The 15066-nt window shown below is 40.4% G+C and overlaps 1 protein-coding gene across 6 annotated transcripts in view; it reads left to right on the top strand.

Annotated features, from left to right (window-relative positions):
* Positions 1-15066, top strand: part of ATP6V0A1 (ATPase H+ transporting V0 subunit a1) — a 201225-nt gene that overhangs the window by 60264 nt on the left and 125895 nt on the right. For 4 of the 6 annotated variants that reach the window (XM_073608393.1, XM_073608390.1, XM_073608394.1 and 1 more), the window contains exons 6-7: positions 6970-7076; positions 8159-8285. In XM_073608393.1, coding sequence (XP_073464494.1) covers positions 6970-7076; positions 8159-8285 — 234 coding nt within the window. The remainder of the gene's footprint in view (positions 1-6969; positions 7077-8158; positions 8286-15066) is intronic. The other 2 variants (XM_073608392.1, XM_073608391.1) reach the window with 1 other exon arrangement.

The raw sequence follows: 15066 nt of genomic DNA, 5'->3' as shown, positions 1-15066 counted from the left end.
TTGTGTCATATTTATTGCCCTTGTCTACAAAATGTATTTTTTTTAAGTCCCTTAAATTACCGAATTTAAATATAGCTCATCCAGTTATTATTTTTTTTATGTGATTTATTTACTAAAACCTCAAATGGCCATACTGAGTCTAATAGGGCAAGCAGGAGCACCCCTATTAGGAAAACGTCTAGAATAAGAATCTCTGCCATGGAGTAGTGGTTTAGTGAGCATGTCTTCTGCATATCACATTACTGTGAATAGTAGCCATCACTGATTTTCTGTTTTTCTGGATAAAGGGATTCTGGTTAAGATATCTCCTATTTGTCAATAATATTTCTGCATTTCCATTCCGTGATTTTAATGAATGGAATACTCGGCCACCAAAAAAGATGAAGTTAATTTTTTTACCTGCAGCATCCAGGCCATCCAGGTAACCTATATAATTGTGGCATTATTCGGATGTGCTGAGGGGTTTGTAGGATGCAGTATGCTTGTCATACCATAGTATTTGTGGTGGTTTGTGTTTTGTGAATATCATTACAAACAAATGTATTTTTCCCTGAAATTGAGATACATTTATAATATCAGGACTCCAGCTCTTTGTGCCTTTCATTAAGCACGTAGGGGTGGTACTGCTGTGTAATTACCATTTTATGTTTTTAATTGGTTGTCATTGTGAACATACAACACAGTGCTATCACTGTTGTCTTTGTTTGTTTTTTTGTTTTTTTGTTTCTCATATTGTGTCCAAGCACTTACTATTAAGGTTTCCAGGCACATTTCTGCTATTTGGCTTATTAAGGTTCATTTCATGCAGATTCATTATTCCAGTTGAATTTCTGCAGTGGCAAATTTGGGCAGCCATTTTGTACTCGTTCCTGACTGTGAGGAACTTTTTAGAATAAGAAAATTAAGTTATTCTCAACATTTTAATAATTGTAGTATTTCATTAAACTATGGACCAAAATCACATTTTTCTGACCATTTTTTTGAATTAAAAAATCAGCTGACAAGTTGTCTTCCTCTCTGCATTGTTCTGTTACTTGATTAGAATTTTCTTACTAGGCAGGAATTCTGCAGCAGAGTTCAAAAAGTCTTTATATCCAACAATCATTAGAATTTTAATTTTATTTCTACTAATTATAGCCTGGATTCCTTAATAATTTACTATTTTATAGTTTGTATTTATTTTATTTCACCAATGTTGTCTTTGCACAGCAGTGAAAGTTCAGTTTTTTTTTTGTTTTTGTTTTTTTGTTTTTTTGTTTGTTTTTTTTTTAGTTCGCATTATTGATGTTGCCTATGATGCAAATGTATCTTTTTTTTCCTTAGTGCTGTGTGGTGTTGTATTTGAAAGCATTTATTGCTGCAGAATAAGTCTAAAATATAAAGGATTGTGGGAATACTTTGTTTAAAGGAAATTATACCCTTAAAAGTTTTAAAATTTATCAGCCCAGTGGGTTAATACAGTATGGTGTTGTCATAGGAGTACTGACTGTATTCAGAATGATGTACTAAGAAGCCTATAGGAAATAAACTGTTTAGATACAGCTTCTGGTAGAGAGGTGTTCTTAGTGCAACAAATTCTGTGCACCGATATAAGAATACTGTGGACACTTAACCATGTTTGTAGCCAGTGAGTCCTCGTGGTACAGATACATTTTAAACCCCTTATTGATAGTCCCATAGCTTTCAAACAAAAACTTACAAATGATATTACCAATGAGGGGTTAAAATAAAAAAAAATGTAAAAAAACATGAAAAAGCTGCCTTTTAAAGAGCTCCCGTTGAGACTTGGTTTTATATTTGTAGGAAATTGTATGAAACACACATGGACTTTTTAGCCATTAAACACCAATAATGTAAAATGTAAGGCCTTTTTTAACAACATTTGGGAATTATATCCCCCTATGATGATATTAAGCCATAACAGTCCAATAATTATTCATGGGGGTTCCATGTCCCTTTTTGTATCTTGGCTCAACATGTTTTGTGGAGAGAGAAAGGTTCCAGAAGAAGCGGCTCCCCATGAAACATGTTGAGACGAGATACAAAGGGATGTGGAACCCCCATGTATGATTATTGGATTGTTATGGCTTAATAACACCGTAGGGGTGCTCTTTTAATTGCTTTCCATGTATGTTTAAAAAAATCATTTTAAATCTTTATAAGCCTGTTTATGAATTAAAATAGTTACATTTTACATTATTAGTGTTTAGTGCCTAAAAAGTCCCATGTGTGTTTCATACAACTTCCTACCAGTATCTTGTAATTAGAACGTGGCACTGTGTACTTATTAACGGATTTCCACAATACCAAGCAGTGGTTACTCATATTCTTGTATTTACTATTTCATTTTTACATTTATACTGTCCTATTATAAGTGTTCATTGTAGTTTAAGAGAAAAAAACAACCCTATATATATATCCTGAGATTCACAAAAGGTTTTTTTAAAAAAGGAAGTCTTTGTGGCTCTTTTTTTGTGCTTGTCACTGCAGTCACACAACAATATATTACGGCCTCATGAACACTGGATGTTTTTGGACATTTACAGCAGCTGTTTTTGACTTCAGACGTTTTTTCTACAGTCAATAAACTCCCATGTTATTTCAGCCCTAAAAACATGCTCTAACGTCAAAAAACCTGCTACATGCAGATAAACGCTCAAAAACGCGTCTCACCAGCGTTTTTTGATGTTTTTGATCCATTGAAAAAAAAAAAATGCTATTGCAAAAACGTTGAAAAACTCACTGCAAAGCTATTGGCGTTTTTATAACGTTATTTTAACGTCCAGTGTGCATGAGGCCTTAAACTGACCTCCCTTTTTTCTTTACAGACCTTTCTCAGGGGTGTCAAACTTTATTTAATTGCTGGCCACTTCAGCATTATGGTGGCCCTTAAAGGGACAGTTGTATCTGTAAGACTTTATAAATGTATCTACTGTTTATTATATTAAATTTTTGCTTCTGCATTCGATTATTGCTGGTTTTAATAATAACATAAGACTTAAGCTGTGAAGGGGAGGTGCAGACCAGCATGCAGCCCACTCACATTCCTGTAGCAGTATGCAAATCTGATGAGGAGGGTCGTACACCAATGGTATCTCTCCTTTTTCAGCTGGCATAGAATTGTATTATTCTCATTATAATTATAAGCAGATGTCCAAAGCCCCCCCCAGATGTCAAGAACCCCCCTACCATCATAGACAAAAGTCCTCCACCCTCCCTTACATCACAGTGCACCCCCCCCCCCCTTACCTTGTGCTGCTGCTAGGAACATAGATGTGCACAGCCTATTGCATTAGGGTGTGCACCCCAAAGCTCAAACACACATGCCTTTCTCTGCAGCCTCAGTTGCACTGAACAGTGAATGAATTGGAAGTTCTCTGTGCTGAACGACTTCCTGTTCATTCACAAACTGAAGCATAGTATATACAGTTTAATATGCTTCAGTTATGAATGAACACAGTAAGTGAGTATGCCCACTATGTCCATTTAGAAAAGGAAGGGGCTGGTAAATGACATATTTACCAGCCCCTTTCCCTGTTCTCTATTCTAAAACATCCTCTGCAGCAGCTGGGGTAAGAGGAGAAGAGGAAAGCCAGCAGTGCTGAGGGGGGAGGTGCAACACGGGAGGAAGCCTGGCCAGAAGGGGGAATTGGCACTACACATAGTGATTAGGGTGTGCCCAGGCACAGTGCACTATCCCCCCCCCTTGCCTTGTGCTGCTGCTAGGAGAAAGCTGGGGGTGGAATTGGGAAGTAGAAAATGCAGAGCCTGAAGCAGGGAAGGGCCGGAGTAAACTGCTGGAGTCTGCTGAATGCTGAGACCAATGGCTGCACCCGGAGGTGCAGGATCTGTAGGAGGAGTTCTGTCGTCCTCTCTGCTGCCAACTGCTGAGACAATTTGGGTCTGCAACTGCAGGAGAGGGCCTTGTGTTTAACACATGTGCACTAGATGATTCTGTTCGTAGAGAAGGTATATTATCTGTAATGCTACTGTTGGCATTCACATGGCTCCCTTCTTTATCTCTCCAGGAAAACAGACTTTTTAGTTCTTGCCATTGCCAGGGCAACTCCTTTCTATACTAAGGATTTAGGTTGTTTTCTGCCATTACAAATAACATTATTACAATATGTTTGAACCAATTTACAATACAGCCAGGTAAATATGTATTGTTTTTTGTTTTAGGCTGTTTTAGACTCTTGTTTCCAATTGCAGTAAGGGCTGTTAATCTGACAGCCAATGCATTCACTATTATGTATTGTGCATATTTAGGTATTCTGATGATAAATACTGTGACCTTGGCCTATAATGTTAATACGATTACCCTCTGGCAAGGCGGTGTAGGAAATCCACAGAAAGACAGATCAGTTTTGTCTTTATTTTCTGGGAAGTGGAAACAGAAAATTTGTTTGCAATGGGAAAATGTTTCGCTTTTCTCCAGATTTTGTGGTGTAATGTTTGTACTGTTCAGCACACAAGCGAAGTGTGCAGTTTTAATTTAATTTAAAGTGTTTGTAATGCCAGAAGGTTTTTTATCTTCATGCATATTCTGCAATAGACCCCTTTCACACTGAGGCATTTTGGCGCTAGAAATAGTGCCTTAAAACTGCCTCCCATGCCACCCAAATGTAAAAGCCAGAGTGCAGGGGGAGGTGATCTTGCAGGACGTTAAAAAAAAAAGTCCTGCAAGCAGCATCTTTGGGGCAGTTTGGGAGCGGTGTATACAGTGCTCCCGAAACGCCCTACCCATTGAAATTAATGGGCAGCACTTCTGAAGTGCCTGAATAGTACTTCGGAAGCGCCGCAACATGGGCAATTTTAACCCCTTCTTTGCCTGCCATAGGGGGTTAAAAGCACCCTGCTAGTGGCCGATAAGCATCACTTAAACAGCGCTAAAGCGCCACTAAAATGAGTGGCACTTTACCGCTAACGCACAGGCTGCCCCAGTGTTAAAGGGGTCTAAAGATAAAAAACCTTCTGTGTGCAACAACCCCCCTCACCTCCCCCCCCCAATACTTACCTGAGCCCATCTCGATCCAGCGATGTTGGCTGTCCAAGACTCTCCCTCCTCATTGGCTGACACGGCAGCACAGCTCCATTGGCTCCCACTGCTGTCAATGAGCCAATGAAGAGAGAAAGAGGGGGGGCCCAAACCACAGCTCCATGTCTGAAAGGATGGGCAGCAGTGGAAGCCATTGGCTGCTGCTGTTGTCAATCAAACCCTGTGAGCAGAGAGCGGGGGGCTAGAGCAGAGGACAGAAATACAACAGCTGCCATTGTAGATATTGCTTTGGGCTTCATGTACATGGGACGTTTTTACAACCTCTCTTGAACGATTTAACTTGACAGATAATAACCCACATTTAAAATGTCCATTTTGTCGCGTTTACATGTTGCGTTTTGCCGCGTTTCTAAAAAAAAAAAAAAAATTTTTTTTTTTTTTTAAATAGGCAAAAATGAAAAATGCCTATAAACGAAATGCAGCTAAATGCGGGTTACCACGTTTAGCCACTGAAACATTGCAAACTTCAGTGTCTGAACTAATTTTTTGCCTTAAAAAAAAAGGCCTATAAACGCAACTGCCTAATAACGACAGTAAACAAACCTGTGTACATGTACACATAAGATGACATTGAATGAGTTCAGGGGCAGTTGAAAAAAGTGTCCAACTGCCTCTGAACTTCCGTTTAACAGCAGCAGTGTACATGGGGCTTTAAATGTGCCGACTTTTGTATTGTCTTCTGGCATCACTACCTAGAGAGAGAGTTGGTAACCTGGAGCAGCATACCTTTCCCAGGTTAGTGACTCACAAAGTAGTGACACCAAGATTAGGATGACAATCTTGAACATTGCATCAGGGTACCAATTGCAGCGTCCATATTTCTGGCCTCATATGTTTCCTTTAGAATGTATAGTACTTTTCTCTGACACATTAGGTTTCAGGGATTGATGAAAAATTGAATGAACTATAAAATTACGTTTTAATGTATGCTGATGGGTATAATTTGGAGTTCTCCCCAAATCCTTTACTCAGACACTGCTATTCTGCAGCCCCAAACACCTTACTGTCTAGAAATGCCCCCCTCCCACCCCGGGTCTATGTATTAATGCAGATTACTTCCTTGGATATTGCTCACATATTGTTAGTATATTCCCAATTTGTATTCATCCTTCTAACAACATCATTGACGTTTCTGTCTCACATATATTAAAGTATGACTAAAGGTAAAACTTTTTTTCTGTTTTGGATAGAGTGAAGAGGGATTAGAACACCTGTCAGTTTTTATTGCTGTCTGTGCCCTCATTTGTAAGATTCACACTCTCTATAGTTGTTCCGTTTACCACTATCCTTTTAAAGTGAAAGTAAATGAAAACCCCAAATGTTGGGTTGTCACGAGAACGGAAATAGAGTAGAAATCTTCCAATGGGGGACACTAGTTCTGGTCACAACCAGGGATTCCTTGACTTTGAATGGATTTTCTCTCACTTCCTGTTTTGGCTATGGAACAGGAAGTGAAGGTAAATATCCCTAATTAGACACAGATGGCACAAAAAACAGAACAAAAACATGATGGGTTATAACCCTCCCTTACTCTATCCAAAATTAAGTTTGTGCCTTCAGTTCTACTTTCTACTCTACTTAATAGTTTGAAGAGCCAGTAGCCACTTTAAGTAGCCTGGCAATATAAGCTTCTGAGTTGAGTGCCAGGAGTTAGGAGCCACTGATTTTATTTATTTTTTTTGTTATTTATTGTTACATTGGCTAGCTAGCTCCATGGGGTTGTTCAGTCTATAGAACATGTGCATTATAGCATACCTTTTTGTGGGTAAAATAATGTCCATTTGCCTTGATACATAGACTTTACCCCTGATCCTTGTGTCTACCTTCTTCCTGGCTGTAACATCTGCTCCTCATGGCCCCTGCATGCCACTAACTGCTTTGATTAGTTATTAATTGGTTTGTGAATTCAGGCTCAATTACATCATCATCAGCAGATGGCGGATCCTGACCTGCTGGAAGAGTCGTCGTCTCTCCTGGACCCCAGTGAGGTGGGAAGAGGAACCCCGCTGAGACTAGGGTATGTGGAATTGTCCTTTACATTTATATTGAGTACATACATGTTGTACTTAACTACGCAAAACGTAAGAGGAGTGCAGGCAATGAAAAAAAACAAACCTACATACCTAGCTGGCTGCTGTCCTTCACTGCGAGCTAATCGATCAAAGACTGCTAATCGCTGATTTTTCATGTCCACTCTGAGCGCAGAGTGGCAACTGTCAGTCACCGCTCTTTGCTTTGCCCCTCCAGTGCTCACTAGAGCGCCGGGCTATGGAGGGGGAGGAAGCGGCCGGCCCAGGCTGTCAGCGCCTCGCTGAGAAGCTGAAGCAGCTGCTGCTTAGGCATCTGGGCTTATCCCGACATTATTGTTGGGATCCTGACAGAGCCTGGACTGGCTGTGGGTCACAGAGTGCAAAACTAAGTGCACTCTTGTGACCCACAACTACTTTTTTAAAGTGGTTGTAAATTCTGTTACACCACTTTTACCTACAGGTAAGCCTATAAAAAGGCTTGCCCGTAGGTACCGTGAATATCTCTTAAACTTGCATCGTTTAGGAGACCTTCAGTATATGCGTTGCTGCCGACGTCATTGGTGCATGCGCACTGAAGAAGCGGCTTGCTGGTGACGTTTTTTTTCTTCAGGACTTGTGCCATGACCGGTGGCTCATGTGCACATGCGTGGTAGTGACGCGGCTCTGGCCAAACACATTGCCAGAGCGGCAAACTCGGAAGTAACTTCAGTGGAAGGCGTCGGCCATGTACTCAGTGCCGACGCCGATTCAGGGCATCGTTCTGAGATAAGTATTTTATAAAGAGCTGGTATGCGATGCATTCTAGTTCATTATGCCTTTGTCTTGTAGGGTTTGGTTTATTTATTTAATTTTTTTTCCCAAGGTTTACAACCTCTTTAAGCTCATTGTAAACCTTTCTTTTCTTCCAGCATGTTTTCCTTTATAAAGTTCATACATGTACTTCACCTTATCAAGCTGTTTGCTTTATCTAATCTTTTTTAACTGTTAAATATGTCACTGCAGATGTAGCTCACATCTTCTTAATAAAACGTTACCTGGGAATTTAATGGGAAAACTTATATATTTACAGTTTTGTTGCTGGAGTCATTAATCGAGAGCGGATCCCCACTTTTGAGAGGATGTTGTGGCGCGTTTGCCGTGGCAATGTGTTCCTTCGACAGGCAGAGATTGAAAACCCATTGGAAGATCCAGTGACGGTAAGAGAACGCCTTCTGTGTTTATTTTTAACATAAGTGTGTTTTGTTGTTCAATAGTTTTATTTTTGAATATTAGAAAGTGGTGTGGTACTTGACACTGTGATGTGTTTGTGGCAGGAGTTAACTAAAGACGGATCGAAATTTGACTGGTTCAGCAGGAATTGGCTGAATGTCGATCCATGTATAGGCAGGGTGGTAGTACATCATTATTATTATTATTATTATTATTTAGGATTTATATAGCGCCAGTTTACGCATTGCTTTACAACTTGATGGTAGACAGTACAAATACAATACACTTTAATACAGTAGGAATCAGAGGGCCCTGCTCGTTAGACAGAAATACATCTACTGATCAACTTCTGTACATCCACCTTGTCACATTTTGCCACTGCTATAGCCATAGCGCTGATCGGTATATTCCGACTGCTGTTAATTCACCCGTTGTCAGAATACAATAGCTCAGCTGTGAGGATTCCCCCATCTACCTCAAATTTTTCGATGGGGGAATCGAGTCATAATATATTTATTTATTTATTTTTCTTCTTCTCTCTTTAATACAAAGTCCCGCCTCCTGGACCAGCTTCTATGATAGACAGAACACTGGTCCAATGCCGGCCCAGGAGACGGGACTTCCGATTGTAAGCTCTAACGAGCAGGGCCCTCTGATTCCTCCTGTATTGAATTGTATTGTACTTGTACTGTCTGCCCTAATGTTGTAAAGTGCTGCGTAAACTGTCGGCGCTATATAAATCCTGTATAATAATAATAATATTACAGAGGCCGCTGAGTAAACAGGAGATTCTCGCTGTATGTAATCTTTTTTTTTTTTTTTTTTTATTTTAAGTTTTTTCTATCTTGTTCGGTTTCATTTCTCAGTCTTTCCCAACCACATTAATTTCATAAGTATTAAATGAATGCTATATATATATATATATATATATATATATATATATATATATATATATATATATATATATATATATATATATATATATATATATATATATATATATATATATTATACTATATATCATTGTAACCAGGGAACTTGTGCTTTGTTTGGTACTGCAGCATAGATGAGTGCCTAGGTATATGGTACAGTTTATGCTTGGCAGTCTTTCATATTCTTCATTGTGCAGCTGAGGAAGTGCTTTCTTAGTGAGGTCAGTCTCCGCTGATTAACAGATTGACTTCCTTCCATATTATCAGAGTATCCACCATACAAACACAGGAAAGTGTCCTGTCTATCTGCACTAAGGCAGCTGCTTTAAGGAACCCCGACTCTCCGGCCCTATTCAACACAATGCCGATGTATTGAGAAGTGGCTTTTATTCTGTCTTCATTTGTAGATGGCTTTTATGTGGTATCATAGGTGCATGTTTTATTTATTTATTACAGATACTTATATAGCGCTGTGAATTTATGCAGCGCTTCACATATATGGGAGGGGGAGGAAACGGGAGTACCGGGCGAAAATCCTAGGAGGCACAGGGAGAACATACAGGTAGTGTCGTGGTTCAGATTCAAACTGACAACCCTAATGCTGCTAGGCAGAAGTGCTAACCACTTAGCCGCTGTGCTACCCTATAGTGTCAAAACACTTTTTGAGGGATCCAATAGCATTGCTTTTAACCCTATGATGTTTATAAGCAATCACAGTTAACACCTTTCTGTCCGGCCTATAGCAGATTGATGGCTGGGCGACTTTCCTCCTCCTGAGTGGATGTTCTCTCAGAAGGCATTGCTCACGGGCTGCACAGTTGCACGATCTGTCGATAACCACAGCCGATAACTGATCAGCATGCTGGTACCATATGACCAATCACAGCAGATCACATGACAGTTGTAAAAAGTGGATGGCTTCCTTTCATGCGATCCATATATATTTATAACAGAAACAAAGAAAGTTTTTTTTTTTTTTTTTTTTTTTTTACCGGAATTTTCAGTCGTTTTTTGTTTATTTAGCAAAAAATAAAATAAAAACCCAGTGGTGATTACCACCAAAAGCATGCTCTAGTTGTGTGAACAAAATGATAAAAATGTAGTTTGGGTACAGTGTTGCATGACTGCGCAGTTGTCATTCCAATTGTGTCAGCGCTGATAGCTAAAAATTGGCCTGGGCAGGAAGGGGGTAAAAATGCCAAGTATTGAAGTGGTTAAAATGACTTTTTTTTTTTTTTTAGTGTTTGTGGTCACGTAAACGCCAGACCTCTAGAAAGTTGCGAGTAAAGATTTCCTTAGGACTGACACACGGCAAAGTGAGGGAAGGGGAGGAGAGTTGCTGTATATGCCCATTCAGACTGAGTGGTGCCAGAGCTCAGTCTAACGATTACAAAGCATGCGCATCGGAATAGGTATCCGACTTGCCTGGGTGCTTCTGGGTGGCAAAGTCGCTTTGGGGGTTTAGCTATTTGAATAGAATAACTTAGGCTAATGTAAATATTTACGGTGAATGTACACAGATTATGGGAAACTTGTAAAAGTCAGGTTTTCATTTTTGCCTGGAATGACACTTTATAGAGTCAGTTTTGTATTAAGTTAGGAAATGATTGAGTCACCGCTGCATCCTGAGATAAATGAATACATATTCACTAAGGGCTAGTTAGAAGATTAATATGTCATTAGCCATCATATTAATTCTAGCAGGTCTTACTGTTGCACAGTGACACCCACTGACCACATAGAAGTGCAACAGGTAGGAAACCTCACCTTGTGTTTTGGTGTATCATCATGTACATAGCATTAGAAGTCTGTCAAGGAGCACAACAATTATTGGTTTAGGTGGTGTTTTAAAGATCCCAAATTATTGGTTGTACTAGATGGACTTGTCTTTTTTTCAACCTGACTATGTATGTGTAAACAGGTGACTGTTGTAGAAAGCACTGCTGTTGGCAAGTTGAACACAAGAGATTCCTTCTCTGCAGCCATTCTGAGATGGACTATCAAATTCTACCAGTGCTGGGTTTAGACTACCAGTTCTAGTTGTGTCAAAAGTACCTGGGAGTACATGGGTTCAAGTGCCTGAATTGTTCAGCCTTAGTTTTGATTAAAGAAATAAAAGAAAACTGCAATCTACCATGCACACCTGGCTCCACAGTGGTACTAAGTGGGGATTAAACCTACTAGTTACTTTTTCTCTCATTGATTGGCACCTGACTGTGTCATTACCGCATCTAATAGCCAAAGGTCTTTTTTTTTGGCTTGTAGAACACCTGGGGGTTGGAGAGCCAAGTCAGCCTCATTCGGTTTGTTTTTGCACTTTGAGTTTTCGCAAATCATAAAATTGTGCCTCAGATGCTGTCATAGGCAGCAATCTCTTTCTAATATCATTCCCTTGGTTAATATTTGACATTTATGATATATATATCAGAGAAACTGAGGTCTTGTGTGAGGTATGTAGCACATTTATAAGAACTTTGAGATTATTTATAAGCTTTATTTACTGTGATTGGATGACTTGTGAGAACACTGTGCATAATGAGTGAAATAAATTGTTACTGTGGCCAGGCTATGGTCATTTACGTTTTATTCTCAATATGTAGTAAATCAGCTTCAAAACAAGCCACCGCTGTCTTCTGCAGGCACTATGGAACAGTTCATCCTTTAAAGTAAAAGCAATGAAATCCTTCAGGTCCATTCCTAAGCAGCTCAGCTAACCTTGTTTCCCCCCTCCCAGAGCACCTACTATATGTTTTCATTAGAGATTAGAAGTCTGTCACTCCTGGGCTGGGGAGGGTGAGCTGAGATGGCTTAAGCCTGGTACACACTAAAACTTAAAAATTGCCCCGATATATGATCTGACCTTGGGTATGGTCAATCTGATTTTTGATTTTAAGTTTAAAATGTGATTAATAATTTCTGCAGCAAATGTAATATTTAAGGGCAAAAATGAATTTACCCTAGCCTGTTTAAGGGTTAATAAGCTGGCTTAATGGTTCTGTTTGGTTACGAGTATCTAGTGTTTTCAGAGCTGTAACATCGGGGCAAAGCTTCTGGTGGTGGTGTTGCTTAATATTTTTTGTTTTTATCTATTCCTTTTTTTTATTTTTCGAGCAGGGTTTTGGGTTGCCATGATCTGTAATAGGTGAGGGATGCCCAAAGCTAAAATGGCGCTTTTGCTGCCAGCCACCCGGGACTCAGAACGAGGTGGGGCTCTGTAATATAAGGTGGTGAGTCAACACGCTGCCCGTTCCCCAAGACGACGTCACTATGACGAAACGCGTCAGTAGGAGGGTACGTGTGGATGTCATCACACTGTTTGTAACACGGAGGATGGGCGCTTGTTTGTTTTTAGCTGGCCGGCTCTTTATCTATGCGACTTTGAACCCTATCTATGTAAGTGCAATACTTTTTCTTATCTAATAAAGTGAGACAATATTACACTATGGCCAGTTTTTCCTTCTGGGTCCTCTTCTGAATGGGATGTGAACGGATTCCACAGTGTTTGCTAAGTGTGTGAGGCTTTGTGCAGCAATCCATCCTGGGGCCAACATTCCATACGAGCATCTGTGCAAGTAAAAGGCCTTGGCTGGGCTATAGCCATACACCTGTTTTGCTTGCTACCTGATAAGCAAGTTTTTCCTAAGGTGGCGGTGCACTGAATTGCTGTAAATCACTGTGGTGGCACTGAGAGAAGGATCTTCTCATATCATCCTCTTATACGGGACTACATTATCTATGCTGTCAATCAATGACTTCTTTACATCAATTGGGACTATTTAGCGCGGCCTTTCCAATTTTTATGTTGTGTTAAAGCTGCTGCTTTTTTATTATATTTTATTCATTTAATATCATATTTGTTGGTACATTAGTGTGGTTTTAGCTTTATTTACACACTAAAACTGACAGCTCGGTTTAGAGCCGCTGTACTAACAGTCTGACATTAGTACAGCAACCCCCCCCCCCCCCCCCCCCACGCTGAGCTGTTGTGTTCTGACAGGGGGAGGCCCCCCCTCCAGAACACTCTGGTCAATGGGAGCCAGTCTGCTGCTGGTTTTCCAGCATGCTCATCCAACAAAAGGCGGCCGGGCTCACCCGACATTTGGCCCGTGTATACTAGGCATTAGACAAGAATTGTGAAATTTGATGAATTGTTCTTCAGTGCCTGCAGCTACAGAGGTCAGTGATAATGTGTTTTAAAAATGATTTACTACTCGTTAAGAATATATAAATATTTGAATATCCCCAATCAGGCCACAGTTACTATTTAAAGCAAAGATACAGCAGTGCTGTTGGGATTGATAGGAGGAATTACTGCGTACAATTGTGGACACAGAACACTGTCAATTTCTCACGAGACTTCAGTCAGTGACTCCTCTTTATTGCATGTTTGGAGGCACATGAAGAAGGAAGAATTCATGTTATATCTAACGTGGGGCTCTTTCACATGGGTGCTCTGTTTGCCCATTTTTCATCTGTCATTTTTTGGGTAAAAAATGGATAGCAGTTTATTCCTATGGACCTGCAGATGTAAACCTATGATTATCCATGTAACGCCCCTTTCACACAAACAGACTGATTGGGTCTGCCTGTCAGTTTTTCGTGCAGGCCCGATTGGACTCTCCATTTTCCTCTGTGGAGTGGCGGGTATACATGGACATGTGTCCGTTTACACCCACCGACATCCAATCCCATCTGGATCCGATGTCAGTCGGGTGTAAACGGACACGTGGTTTGTTTACAGCCGACTGCCCATAGATGAGAGCGGTCTGTGTCCACTCTGCTATGGACCAGCCATCCGCCTGCTTAGCGGGGATCAACCGACAGCTCTGCCGCTGAGCAAGCAGACTCCTAATGGAGCCTGTCCTGTGTGGAAGGGGCCTAATAAGAAACACATTTTTGTTTGTACTTGTTTACCTGTGATTAGTTTTTTCAATACCTAAAAAAAAGAGATGCAAAAATGGATGTAAACTGACCTGAACAAAACGGAACTGTACATCCCCGTGTGGGCAAACCTGGCATTCACATGGGTGTACCCTTAAGTATGCCCCTTTAAACTAAGCCTAGATTGTTTCAGGAGGTACCAGTGCCTGTGAAAGTTTTGTCACTCTCTCTCTTCAGCTTCCCACACAGTCATCACAATAATATGTTGAGTCTTATGAACCGCACTGCTGCAGTTCACATCTGCTAAAGCAGTTGTATACCGCTGGATGTTTTTCTTTTTCATACCTCATTGGACACAGGGTCAGTATAATATTTATTACCTGCTGGGTTATACTCCATCATTAGGTGAATGGACAGTGGTAGACCAAAGGTCTTCAGACAGGAAGTGATCCCCTATGTAACCCCTCCTATACAGTAAGTACTTTAGTTTTTTACCAGTGTCTGCAATGTGGATGGCACAGTTTGTTTGAGCTCTCTGAGCTCCAGGTCTCTAGACCCACAAACGGTTCCAAAAATGAATCAAGAGATTGACTGATCGGATTCATTTGACACTTTTATGCTTAGATAAATGGTACCCGAGCCTCGCAAAGAAGACACGTGGCTTGAAAGACCCTGTTGACAAGAAATTGGAGTTATTATTAAAGGCTTCCTTTTCTTTGGCCAGTTCAGCTATCCAGCCAGCTGTTGCAGCAATAGGTATTTTCCAGCCCCTAAAGGATCAGGTCAAACAGCCGGATAGGCTTAACCAGGAGGATGATCTGTCTGAAAAGTAAGATGGATATTCCTCGAGTGCTGTGTTTTGCTGTTGATGCTTTAAAGAATTGAATACAGCAGGTTTCTCGTCTAACTCTCTTGTCTGTACATATGCGCAGACTATTATGGCTTAAAAACTGGT

This window comes from Aquarana catesbeiana, linkage group LG12 (assembly GCF_042186555.1).
Source record: "Aquarana catesbeiana isolate 2022-GZ linkage group LG12, ASM4218655v1, whole genome shotgun sequence".
Taxonomy (NCBI): domain Eukaryota; kingdom Metazoa; phylum Chordata; class Amphibia; order Anura; family Ranidae; genus Aquarana; species Aquarana catesbeiana.
Note: the sequence above shows the minus strand (reverse complement) of the source record. Positions and strands in the feature narration are given on the sequence as shown.